At 39.5% G+C, this 25,167-nt stretch overlaps 1 protein-coding gene across 2 annotated transcripts in view; it reads right to left on the bottom strand.

The window, feature by feature from the left end:
- The window catches only part of LOC116727172 (alpha-tectorin-like), a 125,909-nt gene that overhangs the window by 58,669 nt on the left and 42,073 nt on the right, over positions 1-25,167 (bottom strand). Inside the window, exons 139-156 of one of the 2 annotated variants that reach the window (XM_032574411.1) lie at positions 24,564-24,964; positions 23,901-24,477; positions 23,230-23,813; positions 22,060-22,612; positions 21,367-21,965; positions 21,002-21,156; positions 20,435-20,835; positions 20,108-20,304; positions 18,635-19,030; positions 18,270-18,553; positions 17,878-18,155; positions 17,652-17,771; positions 17,293-17,477; positions 17,043-17,203; positions 16,619-16,870; positions 16,377-16,536; positions 16,183-16,288; positions 15,546-16,092 (exon numbers count right to left, since the gene is read on the bottom strand). In XM_032574411.1, the coding sequence (XP_032430302.1) occupies positions 15,971-16,092; positions 16,183-16,288; positions 16,377-16,536; positions 16,619-16,870; positions 17,043-17,203; positions 17,293-17,477; positions 17,652-17,771; positions 17,878-18,155; positions 18,270-18,553; positions 18,635-19,030; positions 20,108-20,304; positions 20,435-20,835; positions 21,002-21,156; positions 21,367-21,965; positions 22,060-22,612; positions 23,230-23,813; positions 23,901-24,477; positions 24,564-24,964 (5,531 nt within the window). In that variant the 3' untranslated portion in view covers positions 15,546-15,970. Of the gene's footprint in view, positions 1-15,545; positions 16,093-16,182; positions 16,289-16,376; positions 16,537-16,618; positions 16,871-17,042; positions 17,204-17,292; positions 17,478-17,651; positions 17,772-17,877; positions 18,156-18,269; positions 18,554-18,634; positions 19,031-20,107; positions 20,305-20,434; positions 20,836-21,001; positions 21,157-21,366; positions 21,966-22,059; positions 22,613-23,229; positions 23,814-23,900; positions 24,478-24,563; positions 24,965-25,167 lie in introns of those variants that run through there. The other variant, XM_032574409.1, reaches the window with a different exon arrangement.

Below are 25,167 nucleotides of genomic sequence, written 5' to 3'. Positions count from 1 at the left end.
TTTCAATGTAATAATTGTCTGTGGATATAGTATGAATAATTTATTCACCACAACAGGTGAAGATCATTGATTCAATTGCTAATAAGATGTTACTAATCTTTTTCTCCTTTACTTATGAAAGATAAGTCTACTCAGGATAATCTTTCCATCTGCCCAAACCAATATGTTACTTGAGGCGCACTAAGTTTCATTGTTAGTTACACTTAGGACCTAAGACCTTATTTATTCCTCTTTATCAGCATCTATTTTTGCACAGGCTACCAATCATTAACACTGAATATTACAGTTTTAGTTAAATGAATTTTTCAAAGGTTGCTAGCAAAGTGAGTTTGGCTGCACTAAAATACAAGTTATCTAACTACTGCACTAAAGGGATGGAAGTTATTAATAATAAACCCGGGCTCTGGTAATTATGCATTACATGCAGTCAAAAATCTAAAACATATGCTGATTTCAAACTTTATTTAGTGTGTGAACATTAGTTGTCTAACTTCATTAACATAAAAAACAGATGTTACTCTTAATTTCATGTTGTTTTATATGTAGAAACGTATTTGTCACTCACCTTCACAGTGCTTCTACTTGCCATCTCAATAGCAACTTGTGTTCCCTCTGCCTCAAACTTTAGTACATTAGAGAAACCCTGTGGCCCCTGTGGAACTTTTTCCACAGTAATCATGAAGTGTGTGCGATCAGAGGATCCCATAACTTTGGCAAGGGTCAGGCGACATGCTCCTGGGTACTGGTACATCACTCCATCAAATGTATTATATGATCCTAGTCCTCTTATCCAACATGTTGCAAAGCTGTTTGGTGTGCAACCTCTTACTCCATCCTCCACCCTGCAGGACTCATGTTGGCCACAGCTGTGAGAGCTGCAAGTCATGGAGCCATAGCTACATGTACAGCGCCTCCCACAGTCTGCATCCAGTATGACAGTTTCTCCTGAGCGGTAGTAGTGACCCTCAAAGCTGCAGCCACAGTCAGCCGGAGGGACACAGACCCCTCCACTCAGGAGGTAGCCTGAATTGCAGACACAGCTCTCTTGATTTGGGAGGGGGCAGTTGTTGGTGGAATTGGGGTTGACACATGTAGATGGACATCCTGTACCCTGGGCCTCATAGTGGCTATTGGCTGGGCAGGGGATTTCTAAACACAAGAAACATTTATTCTCAAACTCTCAATATTTAACATCACTTAAATTTCAAAATTATTGTGACTGACTGGCAGACATACCACAGAAGCCAGAACTCCGCCAGCTTTGTGGCTGGATCCCATTTTGTTGACACTGACTTGAGTAGACATTTAGGGCTTGGCATAGAATGGGTTGATACCCTCCACTGACACAGAGATCATACACACAGCTATCCACAAAAGATCTTGGAGGGAGTTGTTGATGGCATGCAGCAAACGGTCCTGTGCTGTTCTCAAGAATACCACAGTGGGCAGAGTTTCTGTACAGTGCTGTCTGAGCTGCTGTGCAGCCAGCACAGGCCAGACCTGAACACTGAGGATCACAGCCAGGCTCATCATCACCAGCAGCTTTCCAGCTGTTGGCAAAAATCACATCAGAGCTCACCACTTCACCCTGACGGGTTCGAAAGTCATCCTCAGGGCGATTGTTGAAGTTTCCACAGAGTCCACATGTGCTATTTTGGTAAGTGTAGGGCAAACTGATTCGGACATATAAAAACCTGTCATAAGAAACCATCAGGCCAAAGTCAGTGCTGATGATCACAGAGAAACCTGACTGATAAACCTGGATAGAGCCATTTCTGAGGGAAAACGGAGTTGATACAAAGCTTCCGTTGACCTGTAAGGATGGCAACAAAAATTACAAATATAAACAACACACAAAATGCAGGGTCTATATTATAGAACGTAAGAGGGTCCTGTTACCTTGGCCTGACTTTGATGTCCTTTAACCAGCTCGATATTTTCATCATAAACAAAGACTTTGACCAGTACTGTCCATGAAACATGAGTGCTACCCTGATGCCCGTTCTTCCCCTCCACTCTGTAGTAGGGCAGTCCGTTCTGACACTGCTCTGACAGAACGTAAGTGCATGTGCCTTGGAAGTGAAACACTGAGTTGTCAAAGGTGTAGTAATGTGGATCTCCACTGACGGTGCAGGTTTGTCTTTGCACAGTCTGGCAGGAGTACTGAAAGGCAGCTGGCCGACAGATTTGGGAGAAGGAGCAGGGATTGTTGGAGCATTGCAGCCCTGCTCTGGTGCAGGTGCATTTCTGTGCACAGGTGCTGTCACTCCAGAAAGAGTCACCAAGTTGAACAGGTAGACCTTTAAACAAAGAAAGAACAGGAGTCATTTTAAGGCTCCTGTAATGATAAATTTGTTTGGGGTGGTGTTTCTAGCATCGCATTTAGAATGATCTAAATAATGAAGGGATTAAAGAGAAAGAATTGAACTATTGGTGTGGGGTCAGGAGTAGTCCTTGAGAGGGGATGAGTTGAACTCAGCCTAGGTGTCTAATGTCTTTTGTGTTCTGGGCATTTTCTGAATGTTAGGGCAGGAGTAGCTTTTCTTTTGGGATAGGCTGGGGGGACAGCTTTGCGTAGGGGACAGGCGTTGTTTGGGCGATTCTGGTTCAGATTCTGATTCCCTATGTTGTTACTGGTATCTAGTGGCTCTGGTTTTGTTTTGAAGCAGTGTCAGGGGGTCTGTGTGGTTTGGATGGACTGTCCTGGGTTGTTTTGGGATGTGATGGACTAGACTTCAGGGGTGTGTTTTTGTGGGGTGTTTTGATTTTTCAGGATTGGTGAAATGCATCTTCACAGTGTGGGATTTGTGTGCAGCTCTTGTTTTGAGACATGCTTTATCCTCCTATGTGTGGTGCTGGTTTGTGGTGACTTGTTTTTTTTTTGTGGTCGCTGGTCGGTGATGTGTGTCTGTGGTTGATGGTTCTGGCTGTGTCCCTCAGGACATATAAGGGTGGTGTTGCTGTCTCTGTGGTTGGCTTGATTTTGTCATTGTTGCTTAGCTGGCCTGGATGTTGGTGGTTCCTGGTCTGAGATGAGGTGCTGCCTCTTTCACAGTGTGTGCTGTGGCTTTTCTGTGGCACAGTGTGATTTGTTGCATTGGGGTCCTTCCTTTAACTGGTGCGGTGGGCATGGAGATGCATGGTGAGGTGTGTGTGACTGACTGGATGGTGCCGACAGCCTCGATGTGTTTGCCTATGAGGTCGTGCATGTAACCATAGCTACATTACGGTTGGTAAACCTTTTTGGGTCTGATCTATTGGCCAACTCAGTGTTGGCATACGGTGTGTTTCATTGTCTCGATTGGCTGATTCTGGCTATGGTGGGCTAGGGATAGTGGCCGAGAGTTGGTGCCAGTTGCCTTCTACATTGTAGCTGCTGGGGTGTGGGGGGAAAGAGGAAGGAGGTGTGGTTGTCATTGCGGTAGAATTCCTGGGGCTCTTTCCTCCAGTGCCAGTAGATATCTGTGGTTATTGAACATTTTTATGGAGAAATCTTGTATACACTAGCACGATCACCCCCACACACATACACAAGTGTTTGGATTCAGGTGTGTTTTCAGATTTGTGCTGTAGTTGCCTCTAAATATGTCTTAAATTAGCTTATGCTTTTTGTGATCTTATAGTTGTCATTATGTATGCATGTGTTGTTTGTTGGTATGGTTTCTTGACTTTGCTTTTTTCCCTCTTTCTGCAAGTGCAGAAACAGACTTCTAGGGTGTTGACATATATTCTCTCAATGCTTCTTTCTCTCTTATATCCATCTATTTCTTTCTATTTAAAACATTTCCACTTTATTAGTTACACCTTGCTAGTACCATGTTGGACCCCCTTTTGTCTTCAGAACTGCCTTAATAATTTGTGCCATAGATTGTACAAGGTACTGGAAACATTCTTCAGAGAGTCTGGTCCATACTGACATGATAGCATCACTCAGTTGCTGCAGATTTGTCGACTGCGCATCCATGATTTGAATCTCCTGTTCCACCACGTCCCAAAGGTTTTCTATTGGATTGAGATCTGGTGACTGTGGAGGCCATTCTGAGGTGATTGGCGCTTTGTGACATGGCGCATTATCCTGCTGGAATTAGTCATCAGAAGATGGGTGCACTGTGGTCATAAAGGAATGAACATTGACAGAAATAATACTCATTTAGGCTGTGGCATTGACACAATGCTTAATTGGTACTAATGGGTCCAAAGTGTGCCAGGAAAATATCCCCCACACTACTACACTACCACCAGCAGCCTGAACTGTTGATACAATCTATGCTTTCATGTTGTTGACACCAAATTCTGACCCTACCATCCAAATGTCGCAGCAGAAATCGAGCGACATTTTTCCAATCCTCTTTGGTCCAATTTTGGTGAGAATGTGTGAATTTTAGCCTCTGTTTCCTGTTCCTAGCTCACAGGAGTGGCACCCAATGTGGTCTTGTGCTGCTGTAGCCCATCCACCTCAAGATTCAACATGTTGTGCGTTCAGAGATGCTCTTCTGCATATCTCGGTTGTAACAAGTGGCTATTTGAGTTACTGTTGCTGTTCTATCAGCTCCAACCAGTCTGGCCATTCTCCTCTGACCTTTGGAATCAACAAGGCATTTGAGCCCACAGAACTGCCACTCACTGGGTATTTTCTCTTTTTTGGACCATTCTCTGTAAACCTTAGAGATGGTTGTGTGTGAAAATCCCAGTATATCAGCAGTTTCTGAAATACTCAGAACTGGAATATGGCACCAATCACCTTTCTTCCACATTCTGATGCTTGGTTTGAACTGTAGCAGATCATCTTAGCCATGACTACATGCCTAAAGCCATTGAGTTGCTGCCATGTGATTGGTTGATTCAACATTTGCGTTAATGAGCAAAGTAGATTGGAGTTGTAACTTATTTCCCTGATACATGTGCCCATTGTTATAAAAAGGTACGCTATGTGACTGTGTTCTTACCACTGAAACTGCAACCTATTGAACCATGATCGACACGGAAGGCCCAGCGACCGGGTACGTTGACGTTGCTGTTGAGACGAAAAGCTGAGTTAGGTCCTGTTGCGGTACTGGAGAATGATCCAGGGATGGTGAAGTGGTGAGAGGAACTGATTGTATCATATCCAGCCTGGAAATTGAATGTGCACAGATGAATAAACTTGTTTATATTTCAGGGAAACATACATTTGCTGGACCAAGACAAGGCAAATAAAACATATTATGTTATAGTTTAGTATATGAATATCTAACCTGTACAGACATTGACGTGGAGGCTATTGACCCATAATTCATCAGCACAAATGAATATTGGCCATTGGTAGTCAAGACTGCCTGAAAGGTTGTTTGCTGGGAAAAATAAGTGTATTTATTGGGGATTCATTTTCAGTTTATACAAAAGTTGTTTTATTTGTAGATCAAATAGGTTCCAGTAGTCAAAAACAGATCACTTACTGTCCCACTTTTTGGAAAATAGGCAACTTCATGCCATGTTGCTATGAAGATCCAGTTGGCCTGAAAGTTAAGACCTGGGAAGTATCTATTGATGTCCTGTGTAACTCGTTGGAGAAGAGAGCCGCTGGTGTGCTGAACATAGTAGATATTACCATTGTCTCTGTTGTCTAAATCAGCCCAGAACAGAGCAATGATGTCTGTGCTTCCATACATCGGAAATTGTTGAGGAGTATAACTACTCCATGGTGCATCAAAGGTCAGATGTCCGTTGTCATTCACCTGAAAAAAATAATAAATTAGGTGTAACTATTTATACTATTTTGTAAACATTTACAAAAGTGAGGCAACATACATAAATCTGAGAGTAAAACTGGCCAAAATAGTTAAAGGTTTGTTGGAGTGGAATTCTAGGTGAGCTTCCATCATCTGTTCCAGAGCTTATTGTTCCACCAACTGGGTAGAGGGGTCCTAGAAAATACAAGAGGGATCACCTGATTAAATTAAACTCTTTTTCTGGACAACATAATTATGTAACATATAGTTTCTTTATCTAGTTTCTTTGTAACATATAGTTTCCTATCATTCTGCTTCACAATGATAGGAAGAGCCAAAATCGAAGGATCATAAAGTGACTTCGCTATAAGCGCAACGTTCATAACAACGTTCATAACGAAAATGTGTTTTGTACACAGAAACTACGTCTCTGGGATAGCAACAAGAATATCTGTTAAGTATGTAACATTTTGATAAAGAAAATGTTACATACCTAACAGATATGTAGGTATCTACATACAGTACAGACCAAAAGTTTGGACACACCTTTTAATTCAATGAGTTTCCTTTATTTTCATGACTATTGACATTGTAGATTCACACTGAAGGCATCAAAACTATGAATAACACATGTGGAAATATGCACTAAACAAAAAAGTGTAAAACAACTGAAAATAGCCCTTATATTCTAGTTTCTTCAAAGTAGCAACCTTTTGCTGTGATTACTGCTTTGCACACACTCTGCATTTTCTTGATGAGCTTCAAGAGGTCGTCACCTGAAATGGTTTTCACTTCATAGGTGTGCCCTGTCAGGTTAATAAGTGGGATTTCTTGCCTTATAAATAGTCATGAAAATAAAGAAAACCCATTGAATTAGAAGGTGTGTCCAAACTTTTGGTCTGTACTGTATATAATATATATAATAAGGTGAGAGGTTATATTATTACTTTGTTTCACTCTGACTACAAACACCCACAGATATCGTTGAATATCAAATTAAGATTTGATGTTCAATGTATAAAAAAAGACCTATTTAATTATTATTGATACAAGTTTTCTATCAGTTTTTCTCTCTTATGTATTTAGTAGATTTTCTACATTGATTTTCTTTCTACTTTTTCTCCTTTATATGTTGGTATGATATTCAGCAGACATATTTTTCCTTTCTTTACTTGCTTTTTTGTGGACGTTATAAAAACAATTGGTCTGGCTGAGAGAAATGCACAGGCACGCCAGGATTGCTGCCCAGAAGGCTATATTTATTGTTGTTGGCACTATAATACTTTATGGCCTGGTCTACAAAGATTCCAGTAAATTGCATGAACATGAAGAAAACAATTGTATGTGCAGTAAGTGCAGTCACTTTACAACAACTGACTGTGCACCACTGATTACAGGAGCATCAGTGGTGCAGACCGCCCTATTTAAAAGAGAATAATACAATTCATTAAATTAATATATAATGTGGTACAATACAACATTGAAAACATTTCACAATCAATCGAAATAAAACTCTCTAAACCACTATATTTAACGCCACACCCTACCACCACACTCCCCACCGGCGCACCCTGTTCGGCTCCATTGACTCAATGTTATCTCCAATTTTAATGTGACCATTTCAAAATACAAAATATTATTTATATGTCCCAAACATTGCAAAGGAAGGTATGCACATAATAATCTTTTATCTGACAAGTATGCTTCATACGAGCCAGTAAAGGAACTTTACATTATTATTGTCAGGAGTCAGGAGGCATTCGTCAGACATTTCTTACCTGCACAATTTGTGGAAAATGCAGCTGATATAATCTGCATCACATTTTCAGGGCAAAATACACACATTCATGCAGGGCATCAAGACATAACAGTGCTCTGCCGTAAAGTGATGCTGTGCTGGAATTATTCAATAATCCCGCAACTGAAAAATCAGCATAATATTTCTAATTTATTTTGCTATTATTTTTATTTTGTATTGTTCAGATGTTCCAAATAGTTGACAAGCAATGACTGATATAAAGTGTATTTTTAAAAGGATTACCAAAGTATAATTTTAATAATATACTTAATTAGAATTTTAAGTATATTTTAGAAAAAAAGTGGACCAAAATACATTTTTAAAATGAGTATTAGAAGCATGTTTTTAAAAATGTATTTATTTTATATTTTTAATATAACCTTATAAGTATATTCACTTTATATCATACTAAAAATGTATTTCAGAAAAATACAGCATATTTAAAATATACTTAAATATATAATTTTTTCACAGGGGAACACAAAAAACTTTATGTATTGTAATTCTCAATTTTGCCACACCAAAAAGCTCCAACACAAGAAATGTCACCTCTGTTTTGTTTATGTCAGAGAGCTTGACAGACAGACACACTGACACATCATGTGATGTGTAACACTGAGCATGAAACCTCCCTTGAGAAATAAAGGGGTTATTATGTGTGGGCATTATGTATTCTGCCACAAGAGGGAGCTCTGATGCAGCATTATCTGAAGCTGCTCCAACCAGCTGCAGGACACCTGTTAGAGTCTGCAGCATCACTTTGTTTCCCAATTGACTACTGCAGATACCTTAGGAACCGCAAGTCCCACATTTATGCGAGATGTATCTTCTGTGCTCTGATACAGAGCATAAAGCCAAGCAAAAAAATCTCAACTTTGACAGGTGTCTGGCGGCGCAAGAGTTGTCAGTTTCTGCAAAGCTTTCGAGCGAGAATGTGAGAAATGCACACAGCACAAATTATTGTGCGCTCAGATCAACCTTATTCTATTTGTGTCTGCTATATGAAGCACTGGAGTCATAACTTAGCGGCACAAATAATGCCATAAAGAGGGAAAGAAGGAGAAAGAAGCTGCAGAATTACAGCTGGGAAAAAAATGCAGCAGAGCATTATTTTACATGAACTACCGAAGCAACACTGCAGCGCTTTGAACAAAAGAAAATCGTAAAATGATAAATACAGTAGCAGTAAAGACATAAAATTGATCCCATGTTCAGTCTGCTTCAGGATTTTTGGTTTTACAGTTTCTCTCTGTTTCTTTGGTGCATTTCTCACATATTCGTTCATTTCTAATTTACTCACAGCATTGTGCAAAAGCAAAGCACAAAATTATTTTTGAACAAATATATGAAATTGTTCAATCTGGAAAATGTTTTCTGGTAAGAATCCCAAAGAATTGCATAAAATTGACAGATACTGAGAATGGCTTAAGCAATGAATGAAAACTGATTTTTTTCATATTCAATTGTATATTTAATTTTGATTGAAATTAAATATAATTTCAATCAAACACCAAGTAACGGGATGTTTGCCCCAGGCTCTGTTTTGTAGAAAAACTATTGCAGCTGTAAAGGAAACAACATGGTCAGGTTACGTACCACAGAACTTCAAACTTATCAGTCTTTATGATCAACTTTTTGGGTTTGTTTTAGTTTTCATGTTTGTTTTTAATTGACGGAAGTAAATTCTAATTATATTAAGCAGCAGGCTAAAAATGTGAACATTTTTTTCTGTATTTTTAAAAACCAACTAATAATATGCTCAACTTTGACCCACCTGAATCTTGAAGACTTACTCCACCTATGAAAATGAACACATTTGGTCAAACATTAACGATTGTTAATATCAACCAAATACATCACTATGCAAAGATTTTTCCACAGATAAGCAGAACGAAGGATGTGATGTAAAATACTCACTTAAGCTCAAAAGCAACACAAGCAAAATGAGTTGACTTGCCATTCTTTAAACCTCCAAACTCAAGCCTACTGATCAAATTACTAAATATATTAAATACGTGTCAGTACAAACTGATAGATTTCAGTTTCATACTAATAGGTATACCTCCTGTACGTCTCGTGTTCACGAGGTAAGACAGAAATGTTGTGGCAGAGATTTATTCAGCAACATTTGGCACAGCTCCAAAAGGGGCTGGATTGTCAAGTTTATTTCGTCATAGTGGCTAATTCTGACATTGAGCCATAACAATGCTCAAGGCTTTGAAACCAACTTTCAAAGCCTTGAAAGTTGAAACCAACTTTCATATTCAATGAAAGAATATTGCAATGAATATGCAATATTTATTGCATATCCATTGCATTGAATATGCAATGAAAGACTTAAAAGTGGTCTTGGTTGAACAAATAAAGCAAACAATCCAAAACTGTATATTTATGTCAAAGGTGTTCCAGTATCAATATGTCAATTGAAGCAAGACAATACAAACTGTTTGGTCTCAAGTTTGTCAAACTACATACAAAGATTTGCTTCAATGTTAAGAAGGGTCTAAAGGATTTTTGGGTAACACTTTATTTGAAGGGGTTTGCATAATACCAGTCATGAACATGAATGAGTCTGCATGAAGGTTTATGACTGTTGTCATGAAATGTTATTCTGGAAATACTTTCAATGCAAAGTGGACACCTTTAATGGACTTTAATGCAAGTTTTAGTATAACTTTGCATTAAAAATGTTATTTACTGAATAACTCTTCATGACTACAGTCATAAACATTCATGAAGACTCCTTCATTTTCATGACCATTGTTAGGTCATGTTTATGACAGCACTATGCCAGTTTTATGTACTCTCTTTCCAATAAATTGTTACCGATTTTATTTTATGAGATACTTTATCTTCCAAACCATTGTTCAGACAAATAAAGATATCGTCATTTAACATTTTATTGTGTGGAGAAGAGTTGCTGTCAACTTGTTTACATTGTTTACAAGATGTCACCTGTTCCTAAATGTAGATGACTGAGACAAAAAACAAGAAATCATTTCCAAAAGTTTAAAATTAAAAGCCTGATTACTTACGAATCTTGCCCCCTTTTTACTTATTACTATTTTTAGATCATTTTTATTTGTTAAACCGTCTATGAATCGTTTGACCATAAGCCAAAGTTACAAAAAGTTGAAAAGATCAACCGTTGTTTATCATTTAGAGAATATAAGTACTAATTTAAATATGAAAATATGTACACCCAATAAAAATGGTACTTTATACATTTTATTATTGATTTTGTGAAAAATACCAAAGACAGCATGATTAGAAAGGCAAAAAACTGCCAGCTCACAGTTGATCAGCAAATAATCATGTATCTTTTACATTTGATTATATACATATACTGTATGTTTATGCTGACTAACTGCATCTTAACACATAAAATAAAACTATTTATGTTGGGCTATCTACTGGCTGAAAGAAAATATTTGTTTTTGCCAAAGCAACTCAAGTCTATTTTCTTTTGTTATGTTTCTAAATCACAAATAGCTGTATGACATTATTAGAGCACACCACGGTTGTAGTTAAGAACCTTTTTGATTTCCATGTGTTTTCCAACATTGGAACGTTTAGAATCCATTCTTTCAGAATCTGTAAACAACTCAAAATGTCAGGCTTCTGGAAAGTATGTACATTTCTAAGCACTCAATACTTGGTTGGGCCTCCTCTTGTATGGATTAATGCATGAATGCACCGTAGCATAGAGGTGATCAGCCTGTGGTACTGCATGGTACTGCGTAGGTGTAATGGAGGCCCAGATTACTTTAATAGCTGCTTCGAGGTAATCTGCCTTGTTGGGTCTGGTGTCTCTCATCTTCTTCTTGACAACAACCCATAGATTTTCTATTGAGTTCAGGTCAGGGGGATTTGATGCCAATCAAGGAAAGGAACCACTTTTACTCATGCCTAACTTTATTGTTATTGCACTTTTTCCTCCATCCCAACCGTCAGCCTTTTATGGGAAAAGCTGCTATAAACTGGAAGGTTGTCCGTCCTCAATAAAAACATCCAACAGTTTCTGCTCATCTCAGATTCTCATGGACTTGATGAGCTTAGAAACCAAATTCTGCAACAAGAAAAAACAAAAGTTGTTTTTAAATTGGCCAAGTACTTTTGACTTGATTGTTGATCGCATGGCAAAACGTTTGGACACCCCTGCAGTGATCGAGGCAAATGCTGGTGGAACACTGTATATATATTATACTAGCAACACTTATGCAACAAGGTTACAGCAGATTTTCTTTGCTTACTTTATTTTAAATGTGTTTGTTTTATAGCTGAATTGTACTAAAAGTGTAAAAGATTTTCGTTTTAGATCCACTACATATTGTCTGTAGTCAGAATCCTGCCAATTAGAGTTACAATTACATTTGTAGTACTTAAAACAAATATGACAAAGACGCTACAATGCCATTTTAAATGTTGATTTAAAGGAGTTTATATTTCTAAGACGCTCTAGAAACCTGCAGCTAAGAGGCAATCCATTTTATTTACCTAAGCTTAATGGTTACGGCTTACGGCTGAACACAGTTTAAAGAACTTTTCCTGTAAAGTGAAATAATGTGTAAAGTAGAAGAACAAAGGCTGAAGAAGCTAGTAAATACAAAGTATTCAATAAACTCTTGGGGAAACAATGTGATTTGCAATCTCGTGTGCGTCATCAGATGGAGCGGTGCTTTAATGTGACAGTGATCCATCATCATCTCCATCTCTCTTCTTTGACTTTTCACTTTCACACACTGCAAAAACACATTTTAATTCATTAAGAAATGTTTTAGATGTGGATTAATCAGAATGAGATTAAATGCACTACTTTCCCTTGTGCATTTCAGGACCAATTGATTTTGATTAGCTGTGATATTTGCTTAAGAAATGGAAAAATACTGAACTTTTTAAAGCAGTTTGGACCTTGTGCCTATAAAGGTTATAGTCATTGGTTAATGGTGTGTCAATAAAAGCGTTTCCATTGTAGTTTTGCAAAATACACCAATTTCTATACTGCTGAAAACATTTACTAAAATGATTTTTTTTCTGCTAAATCATTGATTTCACAGGATTACTGTAGCATTGCTCAAATTTAGCAAATCCTCTCTAGAGAATCGCAAAAGAAGGTTTGTTGAAAGTCGGATGATGTAGACCAGGGGGGTCCAAACGTTTTGTCACATGGGCCAAAATAGTACTGACAGGCCAAGAAAATAAAAGTTAAACCGAAATCACGCAAACAAAGTGGTTTAATTTAATTGTTTTTGTAGGTAATGGATGTTATCCATAGAAGACCCAAACAGAAAAAGTATTTTTGCTGCATTAAAAGAAAGAAAATTAGTTTTCAAATTGTTTTGGGCAAAATTGAACAAATTTATCCTCAGTTACAGGAATAGGATTTGGGTAACTCTTTCAAAACGATTTAATAAATTCAGTAAAAGCTGATTTGGGTGCAGCAAAGTTTGCTTTTCAGTAAAAGTCTCTGAATCAAAATGGTTCTTATCATAAAACCTGGGTTATAAAAACACAAACAGTTTTTATTATACTTAACATTTTCCATTCTAAGAAAATTATATCGGTAGTAATTTTACACAAATCAACCACCTTTCCTGGACAAGTTCAGTGGATCATTGTTAAATTGAGAACAACAAAAATAAATGCAAGGGCCAAAAATGGCCCCCAGACCGCACTTTGGACAACGCTGATATAAACTGTATATTACTAGTGCCATTCAACTGTCAATAATTCTAGAAAAAGTAGCACTACATTAAAATGTTATAGATGATATAGTTGTACTCAGTGAAATTCTGTACTTTTAAAAAAAATGAATATCATTATCATTAAGCACAGCATAAAAAAGTGTTTTCTCTTTTATGAGTCATTTTTTATTTTAACTTCATTGAAAGTGAGACCACAAATGTTTGCTATTAAGAAAGAGCATACAAAAAAAATCTGACTCTATGTTTTTGTTTTATAAATATATTCTGATTTCAATTTATTCCTGGGTGGTGTAAAAGAAAATCTGTATTTTAAAGTAGGGAAAAGACTGTGGCCCTCAAGACTATATGAAAACTGACTAATTTGGCCGCTCTGTAGTATGTTTTGTCTAAAAAAGGCTAAAAATGCTTGGTACGATTGTGTGTTTTTGCAGTTTTGTGATATTTGTCTAAGAATTGGAGTTATACTGAGGTTTAGTACAGTTTAGATATTGTGCATTGAAGCTGTGCTGTTGCTCTTGTTACACGTCTCAGCTGGGTTGAAACAACTGTAACAAATGATGTTTATGGTTGTCTCTGCTTCTCCTTTCTTCTGAGTGGAAAGCCTGTAAACATGAATAGCTCCAGTGAATGAAGGAATGACCGTCGTCTTTTTCCCCAAACTCTGTCTGAGGAGCGAGGGGGCGGGGCTCCTCATTAGGCCTCCTGGTGAAACGCTGTCTACATTTTGGTTCCTTTTTTTTCTTTTTGATTTGACATGGTATTTCGGTCAATTTCTAAAAAAACCCCATATATAATGCATTGCAATACTAATAACTTTCAGTCCCTGTACTTCATTGCAAGGCTCCAAAAATAACATGAGGGATGAAACTGTCTTATTTGGCTGTTGTGTTAAACTGTTGTTCAACTGTGCACTGAACTTATGGCCACAAGATGGCGCAGTTTTATTACCTCTGGTTGGTCTGCTCCTCATTTTAAATGTGCATTTATAAAATGTAAATATATTTAGATTTTAATACAGTTACAAACTGTTTATTACAAACACAATGCCAAACGTTTGAGGTGAAAAAGGTTGATGATAAAATCTGTTGTTGATATTTCAACACAGAAATGATACATTTTAAGTATTTATTCTGTTGGCTGCTACACTAGCTTGTGTTTTGCTAGATGTAAATGTAAATTATCTCTTTCAAACTCTCCCGATGCTTCTGTAAATACATGTAATATAAATTGGGAGTGAAATGGCGCCATCTGCTGTCGCTGGTGCTGAATAGCAGTCATTGGAACTGTGGGTCTGCTCTGTGGCACAGGATTGCTCGAAACGAGGTAAAATATAATATTTTAGTCATGTCAGAGTACTTCAGAACTAAAAGATAGCAATATTATGTTGTGTTTTATGTGTTTTGGTATGTTTTAGCCATGTTTGGCTGTTAGTTGTATTTTATTGTATGGCGCAATTTTATATCCTAGCATTCGGCTAAGCTAGCAGCTAACTGTACTGTTTTCAAATCAAAATGGAGCGCATGCTAATTGTCCACAAGATCTCTATCTACAGTGACTGAATTGCTGGTATTTTGTGCAGATATGTTACTGTGTACAATTTTTGATGTTATGCAAATGTTATGTGATCATTTTTATTCAGTTTTATTCTTTTGTTGTTCACATGTTTGTTGCACCCCTAATACATACCTATCAATCAATCTATCTATACAGATCAGTGTTTCTGATGAGAACAGACTAGCAAAAAGTAGGTCTACTTCACTGAAACACTGAGTTTTCACTGTGTCTGTAGGATCCCACCCTGAAAGAGCCCTGAACAAGTGAACGCCTTTTTTGCTGCTTGCCGGTGCTGAGATGCAGGGGAAACAGTATCTGATGGGGAAACGTAGCACCCAGAACTACCAGCAGAACATCCGCCTCACCAGGTTGGGAGTCCTCATGGAGAACGCAGGTCAGTCGGCACATTGATCACCCCTCCATCAGCCCAGTATGGAGAGATTCCTGGATAAGCAGCCTGGTTTCACCCCTGGTTGTGACAGACCCCAGTAAAGAGCTACTGATGTTCCACAAAGTGGAAAACTTATAAGACCTCACAGGATTTATAAGGGATGGTTGTGATCCCTGACACTAGTAATTCAAAGTGTGTTTTATTTTATTTTCCAAGGATATTATTGGTAATTATTTACCAACTCATTTTTACAACTACTTAGGTTGAAAGTCATACCATAAAAACAAAATGTTAAGATCCTAAACTGGGGAAAATATAATACAGAATATGTCATACACAAAATGGACAACTTAAGGCTTTTATCATCAGGAAAAAACATGAAAAGTACACAATAAAATTCATTTGAATTAATCCATTTTATAATCAAGTAAATATATCTCCCACCACATAAAACAAAAATTAGACATTGACCAAATCATATTTCATTTCATTCAGTTTGACACTTCGAGATTATTCCTTCAAACATTAACTTCATATACTTATATGTAACCTTATATCCAAAAGAGTTAAAATTTCATAACCTGTGATATTACCAAAAATAATTGATTTTAAAAAAATCCCACAAAACAACTGAACATTATTGATCCCACAAATGGTCTAAAACACAACGGTGCACCAGATGTTAGAAAAGCAAACTTGCTTCTGTTTCTCGCCTAATTACGAGTACAAACCAAAATCCAGAAAACACCTCTTAACATTATGAATCATAAGTAACAAAATTTATTGGATTTCAAAGTGTGATTATTCTTTGATATTAATTGACCAGAATTCTGGTCATCAGCAAACTGACAATAAGGGTAACAATTGATGCCAGATGGCCTGTACCATCTGACGTCGATATCTTTCGATTCACACCGTTTCTTTGGATTAGTCCACCTATATAAAAAGGAGATGCATAGATTTTGTCAATCAATTGGAATATAATTTTTGTAATTAGAAAACAATGAAGATATGATAGAACTTTACCAGTGTTTGGTTGTGCCACAGGCACCAGTGGTCCAATTGACAGAGCTGAAGAGTCATGGTAAGATACGTCCCTCTTGAATAGAGTGTGGTAACCTGGGTAGCAATGCTGGAAAAAAAAATTAAAACAGCAACATTAAATGTGCGCAACTTAAGTATATACAATATAGCCACAAAAAGCACACAATAAAACTTACAGCTCTGCAGTTGTTGTTTCTCAAAAGACACAAGTGGACATTGCAGTGCAAGTAAATCTGTGTGTGGTTGGTGAAGGTGAAAATCCTGAAGGAGAAACGAGACACAGTGGAGACACCGTTCTGAATCACCTCTACGGTTCCATCATCTGGGTTAGGACACCTGTGAAGCAGATGCATCAGTTAGACTGACAGCAAGAAGACCGTGAATTAAATTATGAAGTCAACAAGATGGTGTCACTGACTGCGAAGCAATGAGATCCCAGCGGACAGGGTAGTTTGCTTCGTTGACTGGCGTGGCCCAACAAGAGTCCAGAACTGTGGCAAATTGGCGCTGATCCACCCCTTCTGTTCGCACCTCCAAGTAAAACATTTGATCAACTTCCAGTTCTATGTTTCCATTAGTGCTCAAGGGGAAGTGGAAGCCTTCATCCTCATAGGGGATCATCCTCACACTATACGATCCAGTGCCAGCAGGAAGCTTCTTCCTCAAAATGCTGCAGAAGAAACATTTAATGTGACCAACCAGTTAAATGCACCTGATAATCTCACATCCAATTTGCTTACAGGATTCCATTGCAAAGAAAAAATAACCAATAACTGGCTATAGACATAATGGTCATGAACATAATGGTCAAAGGAACCACAGGGAGAAAATGGTATGATCACCTCTCCAAAGGGTTGATGCCCACAGCCATTGACAGAGCCTGAGCCAGAGGGTAAACACAGCAGAAACGCAGATGAAGATTCCTGTCACGGCTGATCAAACCTCCGTGAGGATCCACATGCCCTTGAATAGTGTTCTCATACATGAAGTGAGTTCCATTGCTCTAAACAGTGAAATGACAGAATGCTATCAATCAAGTTAAGTAACATACTGGAAGTTTTTAAAGAAGATGTTCCAATTCATGAACGTTACCCTAAGAGCTGTCCCACACAGATGGTCGTCATTGTCAAAATGGAAGATGAGTCGTCCGTCCTGGAGAGTCCCGTTGCAAGAGCTGTCTTGGAGATGGAGAGCACTGGAGGGGAAGCCCGCTTCAAACAGCTGGCAGCGAGATACTGACATGGTGCCAGAACTGCTGGAGCATTCAATGTTTGAGTCTGCTCACCAGAGGGAGAAACATATTTAGAGGTTTTGTGACCAACTAAACCAACTGATGCAGTAAAACTAAGACTATGCTTCAAACATGAACACCAACAGTACACCAGTGAACAAATCATGTTTGGAACGTGACTATCATTACAGTTCTTCATATGAAAAGGTGTTGCACTTACCGTAGCTCTCATTGTTGGGTCGATGATATTGCTCGTCACAGAAGCAGCCGTACACACCATTTTTCTTACCACACCACTCATACTCTGCACAGTCCAGCTGTTCACAGGGGTCAGTCTCAGCTGAATCAAATACATCAGAAAAGGCCAAGAAAGTTTCAAAAAAACATTGCATAAAATCAATTAATAACTCATTGTTGTGATAATTTATTGAGCAAAACAAGCATACCACAATGCAAAGGAGAGCGCCAGTTGAGGATGCTAAGGCCCAAATTGGTGCAGGTTTTCTCATAAGCAGAGACAGCAGAACACAGCATGCCATTGGCTGGCGTGTAGAGGCAGAGATCGTAAACACAGGAAGTGAAGAATGGTTGGGGGTTTGAATGCAGGTGACAAGAACTGAATGGGCCACTGGTGTTGGTGATGACTCTGCAGAGTTCTGTGTATTCTTCTATGAAGCGGCAGTCACTTAGTCCATCACCACTTCTCTGATCAGTGGATCCACACCTAGAAAAGTCGTTAGACATTTAAAAGATTTTAGAGACAGCAGACATATGCACAAACGTTTGCAATTGTTGAAATTTTATCAGGTAAAGGCAAATAAATGGAGCATGAGCTCACCCTTCTTGGCTTGTCTCTGATTTCCAGCTGTGGCCAAATTGCTTGTCGTTTTGGGCCAAAGTACCATTGGGCAAAACTTTGTCATCATTGGGATCACCATTGAAGTTCCCACACATTCCACTGACTCTGTTCTTATAGTTGCGGCTCATCCTGACCAGTAAAGTACTAGAGCCATCAAACTGAACTACGACATCAGCAGCATTAAACACTATGTAACTTCCCTGCCACATCACCTGACCAAAAGTTCCTGCATTAGCGGGAAGAGAAACCTCTGCTCCATTTACCTGTTATGATGAGAGTTCAGAGTAAGACCAAAGGTTTTAAAACAAAAACTTTTTTTATTGTGAAGTTAAATTAGAGTTTACCTTGACTCTCTTGTTAGGTCCGAGCCTGACATTGACTCTCTGATCAGGATTTGAGAGGAATATATCAACTGATGACACAAAAGACACAAGATTGTTTCCTCTGTGCTTGTTGGTGGCCACGACTTTGTACTGAGTTTCATTGTTGCTGTGTCTCAAGCTTTCAGTGATGACGTAAGAGCATGATCCCTGGAAATGAGTTAGGGCTCCATCGAAGGTGATGTAGTGTGGGTCACCCCATACAGTACAGGTAGACATGGCGTCGTAACAGCCCAGCTGGCCATCTCTGATGGTGCACTCTTGTGTAGGAGTGCATGATGAGGGACTGCAGATTAGGACATTGGGCGCTTGACATTCACACCGTTGGGAGCAGCTGTCTGTCCAGAAGGACTCACCGGCCTGCAAGATGACAAACAAATGAAAATATTAGGTTGTGTGACAACATTATGAATATATGAACCTTGAGGTAGTAAGGAATGCACTACCGCAATGCTTCTCTGTCTGAAATCATAGTTGTAAAACTGCATCATGCAGAACCTGATTCCCAATTTACCCTTGCCAAGTTTCCACTCCTTCCTGTCAGTTGAGGCTTTTGTCAATCACTGGAAGAATTTCCAATGTGGGTGCCAAACAAAGATGGAGACGATATTTATAGCCTATCCTCATACTTGAGTTTTGACTTGAAAGCACGTACCACCCAAATAGCTACAGCGTAATCATAGTAAATGTTCTAATGCTAATTTCTGTAAATCTATGAAAACTTCAAAAGGTAAATAGAAAAGGACTGAATTTTAGTGTTTTTCTAGTCATAGGGAGCACTCAAAGAACTTCACACTATAGCCACATTCACCCAATCACACTGACTAATGTTCATACATTCATGCACCAATTCAAAGATCGGTAAACAACTAACGATCCAAGAGCGCATTGATGTGTAAAAGGTGGAAGTTAGAATTGAACCCACAACCTTAAAACCTTCTGGCTGATGTCTGAAAATATATGTTCATTCCATGTTAAGACCATTTTATTTGGTGAAGGGCACCTGTCACTTCTCATTTGCTTTCCTTTGTTGGGTTGCATTTGAAAACTATATTCTGTCCTTAAGGCTAATTTTGGACTATTGGCTGCTTCTCATCTGTGTGCCTTTAAGCCCAGCCTCAGGCAGCATCTTCTTTTGTCTTTGTGAGACAGAACCGTCCTTGCATATAATTATCAGAATAGGTGAAAATGACACTTTCAGATACCAAGAAATTTTACCCAATTTCTTGGTAAAAGGAGACTTGTGAAGGTCTACTAAACTATCTTTTTGAAATGTTGTCTTTTGCTTTTGCTGTGATGTCACACAAGGTGACATTATGTGTGAGTTGTTTACTTAAAATGCAACACCTCAATGATGTTTCTTTCTTCAAAGCCATTCAGCAAGAGTCTTGATTCTAAGCTAATTTATCAAGAATAAAGTGAATTGAAATGACCTACATTGAAGTAGAAGCCGTCATGCTGACAGCCACAGCTCTCCACAGGGACACAGCTTGTTCCACTCCTGGAAAAACCTTCATTACAAAAACATCCCTCAGAGCAAACATGGTCACAGGCAGCATCAATGCTGCTGGCACAGGTGTGGCCACAGTCTGTTCCACACAGCTCATAATGGCTGTTGGCTGGGCACTCAATTCCTGAGGAAAAAAAGGATGACAAGTTGGTTAAAACAAGTACAAACATAGGAAATCACATATTTTGAGAGACTTTTGAGGAAGATGCTTGTTTGATTGATTACTTTAATAGCAAATTGCCTTCCATACTCACTGCAAGTGGTGTTTTGTCTCCAAGGGTAGATTCTGACATTAGCAGACTGACAGGCACTGACGTATGTCTCTAGAGCCCTGCACAGGAGATCACTGCCTCGATTTCCCGACACACAGACATCAAAGACGCAGTCACTGAAATATGGTGCTGGATTCACCTCTTCATGGCAGAAGCTGAAGGGGCCGTCAGCTGCCCGGATCCCCTCACACTGGGCCCTGGCAGATTGGTCATCATTGCATTGTGCGCATGAAGAGCCACAGCCGTCACTACAGGTGTAGTTCCCAGGATCCTTCCAAGCTGCCCCAAAAGCATCTGCAGTGTTGGACAATGCTCCACTTGGGGTGTGGAAGTCATCAGTTTGATTTCCATTGAAGTTTCCACAAAGTCCACACATGTTTCCTCTGATCAAGATAAGAAAGACTGAATTGAAATTTTGAACACTAAATGACAATGAAACAGACAATGATGATATTCTCTTTTTACAGTTCTAAAAAGGCATTAATTCGATAACTATAGGATTGAAGAAAATATTTAAATTGAAGCTATGTTGACAATTAGATAGGCTACCTGTAGCTTGGGGGCACCGAAATGGACACTGTGCTACTTCCATCATACATGACGCTCAGTCCAAAAGCTGCGTTGACAAATGTTTGAGATCCACTTCCAAAAATTGACAGGCTTCCATTGAAAACAATGGGCAGGTTTCTTGTGATTCCATTCACCTGTGAAGAAAAAAGGTTTTTCATGGGAGACACACAACTGATATTTCTGGACTATTACTGATATGGAAATTTAAGAACTGAACAGCTGTTTGGTAATATACCAAGAAGAAATGTTTTGGCTTTGAAAAGTACTTTGCAAAAGTAATTTCCAATCTACTTTAAACAGCTTTAAATATTTAGCAATCTTCCATCAGAGACAGCCTGACTTACCTCCACAGTACCAGTGTTGCCTCTCGACATACGCACTTGATAGCCCAAGACATCAACAAAAACTTCAGCCGTAATAGAAACTGGCAGTCCAAACCACGGTTCATTCTTTGCTTTCACAGAAAACTGATGAGGGTTCAGAGTGTCATTGCAAACTGTTGCCAGAACATAGCGGCAGGTTCCCTGGAAGTCATAGGCCTTGCCATCAAAGGTCAGGTAGTGCGGGTCTCCAGAGGCAGAGCAGGTGCCATGAGGGTTGGGATGGCAGCCAAACTCACCCCCCACAACATGGCAGGACTCCTGAGGTCCACATGAATTTGGGGAACATTGGACTACACCAGTTACACCATTACAGGTGCAAAAGCTCTGACATTCTTCTCCATCCCAGAACTGTTCTCCAGCTTGCCGATATCGTCCATCATGAAAGCATCCACAGGATGTTGGAGGCACACACTGGTTACCATTGAGGACAAACCCATCATTACACTGGCACCCCTCCTGGCACTGAGTGTCACAGGTGAAGGGGAAGGAGAGGCTGGGGCAGGAAGATGGACATGAACTTCCACAGAGTTCATAATGACTGTTTGATGGACAGGTTGGTACTGTGGGAGAGAAAATGAAAGAAGTTCAATAAAGAGTAATTATGAATGTGTTAATTTCAAAGGCATCTCTATCAAATGTGGTTCTACAACTTACCACAGCCAGTTGCATTCCTCCACTGTCCCAAGGATCCACCATTATGTTGACACATCAGTGCATAATCTCGGAGGACCTCACACAGCGTTGATGCTGGATCTCTAGAGCCTTGGAGGATTTCTACACATGCATCTACCTGCTGCCAGGGGTTCACTGCAGCCCAGCATGATGTAAAGGGCCCAGTGGGTGAAGTAAGAACTCCACAGTACTCACTGGAACTGAAATTGGTTGCAGAATTACGAGGTCTGCTTTCCACACAGTGATCTGCCAGGGAGCCATCTCGCCAACTGTCCCCAAACATCTGGGAGTCACTGACTAGAGTACCATTGGGTGTACGGAAATCGTCATTCTGGTCAGCATTGTAGTTTCCACAAAGTCCACCTAATAAACCACTGTAGACACCTGGTGCAGTGACACGCACAAAATGAGGCCAGACAGTCTGCAGAGTTACACCAAAGGCTGTGCGAAGGATGACACTGTGAGTGCTGCTTTGGAAGATGCGGATTCTGTTGGATCCAGAGCTGAATGGCAGTCTGGTCAGTTGGCCATCAACCTATAACACATAACAAAAAAGACTTTAGAGAAGTTTTTAGGGTAGATGTTCGAAATATTACAAATGCATGGAGAAATCAAATTTTGTATTGCTTCTCACTAGAGACAGCTTCCAAAACATAATTTTTACTCATAAAAAAGTGTTTTCAATGTATTCATTGTATAATCTCACAATATGCAATATGTATACTAAGTTTCATCAAGATGTTTTGATAACATAGTTACATCAAGGATCTTATTCACTCTTCTTTTTTAGTATTTCTTTTCAGACATTCCTCTTACACAGGCTGACCATCATCATTGTCTGTGAATATTCCTTTTAGGATAAATTGCGTTCTCTAAAAATTGGTAGCAAAATCTGAAACTTACAGTATGAAGCAAACTTTTGAATCAGGCTGAAGTAGAATACAATTGAGCTTAATGCTGCATAAAAGGTGTGGAAATTATAATTGTAATAACCCCACGTCCTGGTTGTAATGCATTGCAGACTAACTCTAAAAGTTATGCTTTTTATGACATTTGTTTAGTGTTTGAAATTTTATCAAACAGTTTGTTTTAATAGTCTTCAAACATGTTATCTATTTGTTTTATTGGCAGAAAATTATTTCTGTCACTTACCTTAACGGTGCTAGTATTTGCCATCTCAATAGCAACTTGTGTTCCCTCTGCCTCAAACTTTAGGACATTAGAGAAACCCTGTGGCCCCTGAGGAACTTTTTCCACAGTGACCATGAAGTGCGAATGATTAGAGAACCCCATAACTTTGGCAAGGGTCAGGCGACATGCTCCTGGGTACTGGTACATCACTCCATCAAATGTATTATATGATCCTGGTCCTCTTATCCAACATGTTGCAAAGCTGTTTGGTGTGCAACCTCTTACTCCATCCTGCACCCTGCAGGACTCATGTTGGCCACAGCTGTGAGAGCTGCAAGTCATGGAGCCATAGCTGCATGTACAGCGCCTCCCACAGTCTGCATCCAGTATGACAGTTTCTCCTGAGCGGTAGTAGTGACCCTCAAAGCTGCAGCCACAGTCAGCATGAGGGACACAGGCCCCTCCACTCAGGAGGTAGCCTGAATTGCAGACACAGCTCTCTTGATTTGGGAGGGGGCAGTTGTTGGTGGAATTGGGGTTGACACATGTAGATGGACATCCTGTACCCTGGGCCTCATAGTGGCTATTGGCTGGGCAGGGAATTTCTAAACACAAGAAACATTTATTCTCAAACTCTCAATATTTAACATCACTTATATTTCAAAATAATTGTGACTGACTGGCAGACATACCACAGAAGCCAGAACGCCGCCAGCTTTGCGGCTGGATCCCATTTTGTTGACACTGACTTGAGTAGACATTTAGGGCTTGGCACAGAATGGGTTGATACCCTCCACTGACACAGAGATCATACACACAACTATCCACAAAAGATCTTGGAGCGAGTTGTTGATGGCATGCAGCAAACGGTCCTGTGCTGTTCTCAAGAATACCACAGTGGGCAGAGTTTCTGTACAGTGCTGTCTGAGCTGCTGTGCAGCCAGCACAGGCCAGACCTGAACAATGAGGATCACAGCCAGGCTCATCATCACCAGCGGCTTTCCAGCTGTTGGCAAAAACCACATCAGAGCTCACCACTTCACCTTCACGGGTTCGAAAGTCATCCTCAGGGCGATTGTTGAAGTTTCCGCAGAGCCCACATGTGCTATTTTGGTAAGTGTAGGGCAAACTGATTCGGACATATAAAAACCTGTCATAAGACACCATCAGGCCAAAGTCAGTGCTGATGATCACAGAGAAACCTGACTGATAAACCTGGATAGAGCCGTTTCTGAGGGAAAATGGAGTTGATACAAAGCTTCCATTGACCTGTAAGGATGGCAACAAAAATTACAAATTTAAACAAAACACAAAATGCAGGGTCTATGTTACAGAACGTAAGAGGGTCCTGTTACCTTGGCCTGACTTTGATGTCCTTTAACCAGCTCGATATTTTCATCATAAACAAAGACTTTGACCAGTACTGTCCATGAAACATGAGTGCTGCCCTGATGCCCGTTCTTCCCCTCCACTCTGTAGTAGGGCAGTCCGTTCTGACACTGCTCTGACAGAACGTAAGTGCATGTGCCTTGGAAGTGAAACACTGAGTTGTCAAAGGTGTAGTAATGTGGATCTCCAGTGACGGTGCAGGTTTGTCTTTGCACAGTCTGGCAGGAGTACTGAAAGGCAGCTGGCCGACAGATTTGGGAGAAGGAGCAGGGATTGTTGGAGCATTGCAGCCCTGCTCTGGTGCAGGTGCATTTCTGTGCACAGGTGCTGTCACTCCAGAAAGAGTCACCAAGTTGAACAGGTAGACCTTTAAACAAAAAAAAAAGCCGTGGTCATTTTAAGGCTGCTTTACTGATAAGTTAGTTTGTGGTGTTTCTAACATCACATTTAGAACTATTTAAAATGAAGAGATTACAGAGGAAGAATTAAACTGAAGAGATGTTTCAGTTTCAACACACTTATTTTAATAACCCTATTGTTTTATCAGGAGACACAGATTGAAGTTTTCCC

The sequence above is a fragment of the Xiphophorus hellerii genome, chromosome 10 (assembly GCF_003331165.1).
Source record: "Xiphophorus hellerii strain 12219 chromosome 10, Xiphophorus_hellerii-4.1, whole genome shotgun sequence".
Taxonomy (NCBI): Eukaryota; Metazoa; Chordata; class Actinopteri; order Cyprinodontiformes; family Poeciliidae; genus Xiphophorus; species Xiphophorus hellerii.
Note: the sequence above shows the minus strand (reverse complement) of the source record. Positions and strands in the feature narration are given on the sequence as shown.